Source organism: Etheostoma cragini, chromosome 6 (genome assembly GCF_013103735.1).
Source record: "Etheostoma cragini isolate CJK2018 chromosome 6, CSU_Ecrag_1.0, whole genome shotgun sequence".
Taxonomy (NCBI): domain Eukaryota; kingdom Metazoa; phylum Chordata; class Actinopteri; order Perciformes; family Percidae; genus Etheostoma; species Etheostoma cragini.
In genome coordinates, this window is record NC_048412.1 from 22,399,179 (window position 1) to 22,405,837 (window position 6,659).

The 6,659-nt window shown below is 41.4% G+C and overlaps 1 protein-coding gene across 2 annotated transcripts in view; it reads right to left on the reverse strand.

Moving 5' to 3' along the window:
• The window catches only part of slc9a1a (solute carrier family 9 member A1a), a 27,452-nt gene extending 22,815 nt beyond the window's left edge, over positions 1–4,637 (reverse strand). For both annotated transcript variants that reach the window (XM_034874017.1, XM_034874016.1), the window contains exon 1: positions 3,530–4,637. In XM_034874017.1, coding sequence (XP_034729908.1) covers positions 3,530–3,821 — 292 coding nt within the window. In that variant the 5' untranslated portion in view covers positions 3,822–4,637. The remainder of the gene's footprint in view (positions 1–3,529) is intronic.
• Positions 4,638–6,659: the final 2,022 nt, after the last annotated feature.

Here is a 6,659-nt window from a genome sequence, read left to right on the forward strand (position 1 = left end):
TATATATATATATATATATATATATATATACACACACACACACACACACACACACACACACACACACACACACAGACACACACACGCACCAAAAGTTTAGTTACACCTTCTCATTCAATGCATTTCCTTTATTTTCATGACTATTTACATTGTAGATTCTCACTGACGGCATCCAAACGGTCAATAAATAATTAAATAATTAAATATACATACACTGTTTTTCATTTATGCAGAAACAAACTGGGCTAAAATGCGCCTGGTTCAGACTGAATGAATGATTGAGGAAATGAAGGAGTCCTATGTCAGAGGGAGGAGACTGAGAGAAACTAAAGGTATATTGAAGAAAACCTGAGGCCTGCACTATGAAGCGAGATTTTCCGTTAATGAGTTAACTTCAAATTCAACACAGTTTTCTGTGTCACAACGGTGGATCACTTGTTACCGGTTTCAATCGTGGTAACTTATGCTGAACACCTAACCTGGTTGGGAGCAGGTTATGTTCGAGATTAGAGATCAACCCCTGTAAAAGCAGTTTTTATTGACCTATCAATACTTGATTGATAACGGCCTCACAGTTCTTAGAAAATCCTGTGGAGCCAGAGACTGAATGGGTGGTAAAAAAAAGAAAAAGCTTAGTGCGTGGGGGGAGAGAGAGAGAGGTGCACTCTTAAAAGTTCAAACATTTAGAGACCGACAACCTCGTTAATATTTCCTGATGGGTATCTTCATGAAAGATATAGATTATCAGTGGCGGGAATTACGTGTCATTGTCAATTTGTTGAGCCGTGGTAGCCAATTTGTACATCCTGTATTGCGTTTTGCCTGTAAAACAGTGTCTGTATTCTTCATATTTTTGTAGAATTATAGTTTGATCTTATGTAAAATACGTGGCTCGGGTAGATGTTTGCGATTGGTCATGATGTGCAAACACAGACTCTTATGTGAACGTGCACGTCTCTAGATTGGAAAACCCTGGTTTGATTGAACTAGTTGTTAACCACCGTTGGGACACAGCTTATGCAGGACCGCGGTTGTTAGGGTTAGTGAAGATGGATAACCGTATGAAACAGAAAACCCAGAGTTTCCCTCATCTCAGTGTTTACAAACTCAGAGTCTTCACTAAAGGTGCTTTCTGAAACGGACCCCTGGACCTGTGTGTAGTACACACGCTGTCCCAGTTACAACTCCCTGCTGTCTAAATAAACAACAAAAACACAAAATAACACCTGACTGTTTAAAAAAAAAATGTTATTCCATACAGAGGAATGCTTGAATTTCACTTCAAGACGGATGCAGTGCAATTGCAATTATCATTTTGTGCTGTTCCTGTAATTTCAAACATTACAACTCTTAATAATAAACAAAGCTGGAGTTCAATTATTTATTTTCAATGCAAAAAATGTCTTGAAAACAGCGGTAATAAAACTGCAGCACTGCTAGGAAAATGACTATTAAATCACTGAAACTATAGCATCGTCTGAACTGTTTCATGAATTTCAATCATAATCTGCAACACACTCTCCATAAAGAAGGGTTCTAGCCACCAAACATGTTTTCATATTTCTCATTCGTGTTGAAAAGATCACACACACCTTTTATTCAAATCAATAGACCAGTTGTGAATTACAAATAGAAGGTGAGACTAATGGAACTTGAACATGTTACAGAGAGTTTCACTGGAAGGAGGGAAACACTGAAACCAAGCAGGTACACAGCCACCAGTAATTACAGAAGGTTGTGTCCCACTGACCACTCATGTTTTACTAGTGAATATTATCAGATCTGATCAAACAAAAGTGTTAATATGAAAGTTGGAGCCTGAAAGGCTTTACAACCTACTTAAATATTAACAGCTCATTCTTCTTTATAACACAACTACATTCTGGGGGGTTGAGAAAAAAAGGTCATTTATGCACGACACAGGTCTGTGGCCTAATCACAGGAGCAATAAAAGAGGATGTTTCATAAAAATAAGGACCTTGCCACCTAGGCTTACTTTAACACTGTTAGAGCAAATTCTTTGTGAAATTATATCCCGTGAGTTTTAATTTGTATAAATAGTTTTAGCGCTGGGTATAATCAATTCAAGAAAAGCCTAAAAAAGTAAAGAAGGAAGGCACTATGCCCCCTGACAGGGTTGCTTGAGAGATTAACAGATTGTGGGTGTGCTTTTAGGCTTGTAAGACATAAGGTCCATGAATGTGAATCAGACACTGCCAAGGCGGAGCAGTGTAGCAGCCACATTGAATTACTCACAGCCCATTCACCCATCCTGGGATAATCAGAGGCTTAAGGTCACCAATGTCTGCGGCTGTCAGTGCACACACTTATCCCGGCTCATTTCTTTTCAGCCTCCATTTTGCTACCTGCACTTCCATCATGCATTTCATTCTCTCTCCTTATCCTCATATCTCATTTTCATTCCATGCCCTTGAGCTGCTCTTAACAGAGAGCCACCCAAGCCAGGGGGTCCCTCGCTGCATGTCCTCTCCGCAGAGACACTGGGCTTCTTGCCCAGACAGCGAGGCAGGTAGTATCCTCCCTGGCTACAGGGTTCTGCTCACTCAAGCCCCTGATGTTGCAGGCAACTAACAAGCTGCTGGCTTTTGGAAAACGATAGCAGGGGACAATACAGTGTTTTGTGAAAAGCACAACCCAAGAAGGCATTGATATAAGAGGGAGAAGCAGGACAGTATATAGAAGGAAAGAAAAGAGAGCCCCATGAGTGGAGAAAGGAAGAGGAGTACATGGGTGAGGGCCCAGAACACAGAAGACGACAGTGTAAAAAGAGGAGCTGTACAGAAGTTTTTCACTGTGTAACATCTGGGATTGGGAACAATCATGAAAGTACACTTTGGCAGGCTTTGGCACACAACAGCGTAGTAGCAGGAGGTTCCCCTGTGTTGAAAACTTGCCAAATAGTTGCTGTACAACATCCTACTTAGTCATCACTGTATCAAGAAGTAAGGACAGAACTAGCAAAATACCCTCTCCACTTGAGGCTGACAGAGCTGATGAGTAGTCTGCATGGCCAGCAATATAGATTTTCCCTCTGAGTCACCATCACAATTGAGCTATTCTGGCCCAATTTGTTTTGTCAGTAAAATCTTTACTCAGTATACAGAATACATACGGCAGGTCAGAGATTATCCAGCAAAAGTAAATTGATTGGTTCGATGTTTTTGTCAATTATTGTGAGCCCACAATAACTATATGTTGTGTTGTAACAGGCTTGTAACATGAACCAAATCATTTACATGTGAGTTGAATAAGCTATGCTATAGCTGCTGGAGTTATCTGAGCCCATTCCTCTCTTCAATAATGTAATTCTGATTCAAAGAGCAGTCTGGTAAAACAGACTGTACCTCTATGTTTCAATAAGCTGCTAACTACATCTGAAAAACTAGCTAGCTACACATGTGCCAAGTTACCTGCAATGACTACACCTTTTAGCCAACTATAACCTAACCCTTAGCTAGCACTTCCTGGAAAGGCTAAATAACATGCGTAAAGTTCACATGATACTCACCCAATTTCATTACCGATGCCAGCAGCACCCATAGTGAGATTTCAAAGGGAGTCTGTATGTGATGGTAGTCGAGGTCGAGCACAGGGAATGCCTTTTTAGTGTGGTTATACTTTTCGTCCTCCACTTTGTGGTTGTCCACACTTTTCTGGTGGCTGATATCCGGAGAGCTGGCAGCTCCGAGAGGAAGCACGGAGCCCTCCAGTAGCACCAAAACCATCAGGAGGAGCAGTCCCCGCTCTGGGATACTCTTACCGATGCCAGTCGGACTGTGTGAACCTGTCCTCGAAGGCATGTTGTTAAACAGAAAAGGCAATGTAATTTGAAAAGAAATGAGTTGGTAGAAGTCCGCTGGAAAACCAAGCAAGTTCAAGGAAGTTAGTTACGTCAACGTAACTCTTCAACCATCGAGCATTCTAAATTACTTTAACAGTCGGGTGAACTAGCTTAAACCGAACCAAACATTAATTCTGCCAGTTACCGGCCGTTAGCTAGCTTGACTTCAGAGTTGTTGCTTGTAGCCAGGTAAACAGCCGCACCGCCACAGGCCGTTTGAGGAAAGCAAAAGCCAAGGTGCTAGACACAGTTTCTTTATCTTACAACAACTGAGACGAATGTAGTGAGCAAACCTAGCCTATTCGATGGTTTCTCTTTTTTACAGCGGTGTTTAACAAGTTTCTGTGTCAGTGGCTATCAATGTCCTCCTCGGTGAAAGATGTCATTGTTGATGCTGGAGGCACATCGGCATCCCCTTCCACGCCTCTTCTTCCCTCTGATTGCCCAAGGTACACGTCCGTGAGGCGGCGGTGCTGAGATACTGACCTTGAAGAGAAGCCACACAGCTGCCACATTGCATTTTTTCCCGTGCACTTTATAGTTCAACTTTTTGATATTAATGTCCGTCTATGCGTCATTGCCATCGTGTTCGCAGGAGGACAAGACCTTGGTTAGGGGTTGAGCCCAGAGGGTGGATAAGGGGAAGACTTGCGGCGTGCTGCTCTCTGCACCGGCTTCCGACGCTTGTCCCGTGCTGTCAAGCCATGTGACGACTGCTCCTGTCTCCGATGTTGTTTCGCTTCATACAACCTTCAAAACACACACCCTTTCGCGGAGGTTTGGGGAAGGGTAGGAGGAGGAGTAGCGTGGCAGGCGAGGGGAGGGGAGGGGGATGTCCGACTATAGTGACACCTATAGGAATGGAGGTTTAGGTGTGCTATAATAGGCCATATCAATGGTCTCATGGGTAAGAAAACAATAGCATCTCCATAACTACTGGGACAAATCCCTCCGTTAGACGACATGAATGGGACATTTGTCCGTGTAATCTAAGTACTAATAAAAGCAGTAATCTGATACTGTTCTACTCTCATAGAAATGTTGCTATCTATGTTACACAGGGAGGTCAAAGGTCAGGGTCAATTACAGCCCAGAAAGCATAGTATTTCTTTCTCATGAAAACACAACCTGAATTCTGTAGATGCTCGCTGTCATCAAAGCTTAACGTCATAAATCACTACACCACCCTAATTGTTTCAGTTGGTGGGACTGCTCTGCTGAAAATGTTTAGGTCTACTTGTTGGTTGACTGTATGCAGCCGTTTACATAGGTGTCATTATAATGACTATTATCAGATAGCCAGATCATAGATAACCATGGAAGTAAGCCTTATCAGTGCACTGTTTGGTTTTTGTTTCTGGTGTGTAGGCGTAGCCATTGGAGTGTCCTTTGAAAACTACGTACATTATAAATTCAAACTTATGTCTCAACATAGGCTTCTAATGAATTTCCAAGCACACCTCCCAGATTAGTCACACATAAATCCTCATGTAACAAAATAATTGACCTAAAGGGGCGCTAGGCAGTTTTGACCCTTCCTTCACTATTTGTTTTCTCGCTTTTTGCTTGCAGGTTTTTCAATTGAGCTTTCCCGACAGCTTCGGAATAGATATTTGCCAGCTCCTGTGTACTTCTGTTGAACTCCTCACTCGGTCAATCTGCTGTTTCCTCCTTCTCTGTTCCTATGACAATGCTTCCCGAGCTTTCTGTTTCTTTTTTCTTCGTAACTAACAGCTGCACTCAACCAGAGCCGGTCTGACTCAACTCTCATCGGAGATGACGTGTAAAAGCTGTTTTACAAGAGTTGCTTGTCTTGAAGTAGACTACAGACTTATCAAACCAGTAATGTTTACCCAGAGAGCCAGTACAAGGGCAGCCCAAAGTAGGAATACGTGTATAAAGTAGAACTGCAATAGGTATTCTATGAAGGGATATGCCATTTTAAAGAAAATGAATGCATGAAGTCCTTTTTCGAGCAAAAATGCCAAACATGTCCTGGTTTCAGCTTCTCAAATGTAAGGATTTCTGCTTTTCTTTGTCAGGTATGAATGTAAATGTAATACCTTTGATTTTGAGACTGACTGGGATAAGCATTTTAACTTTTTTTACTTTTCATTTGGACATTTTATAGACTAAAAGATAATATAATTGATAATGAAAATAATTGTTAGTTGCATCCATAGTGTTAAGATCAGTTTTTGAACGCTTTTACTTTACCCCCATTTTTAATCCAGACAACAAAAAACATAAAATGACAGTAGTAACTGTTGAAAAGTGTTTCCACCCATGTATTCTAAACTGCCTAGAGTCATCAACAATTAGGTATGAAAGACCAAAAAAGAAGAGACACATGGGTGGATTATAGTTGTGTGCTCAGATGTCTGCTTTTTGGACTTTTATAGGAGAGATTGGCCAGTGAAAACAAAACTAAATACACTAATTGTTCTGAGGAAAACTGCTAAACAAATATGGATTAGATAATGTCTAGACTCTCAGAATGATCTGGGCTGCAGCATTGACTAGGCATGGTCAGTGTTGATAACAGTGTTCTGCACAACACAGATTCATTTAAACATAGACCCAGTCAGAGTTCAGGCGACAAACTGTCTATGTTGTTAGTCATTTCTGTCTATGTCTTTATCACTTTTAATGACTGTAGGTGTTTCATGTTTTACTGCCTCCTATTGCTTTTGGGCCATATAGTTGCCGGGACACAACTGTACCGCATGGTGATCAGGGGAAACACGGAAAACCCATTAATTTTATATAGCAGCTGTTTACAATATGCATTGATAAA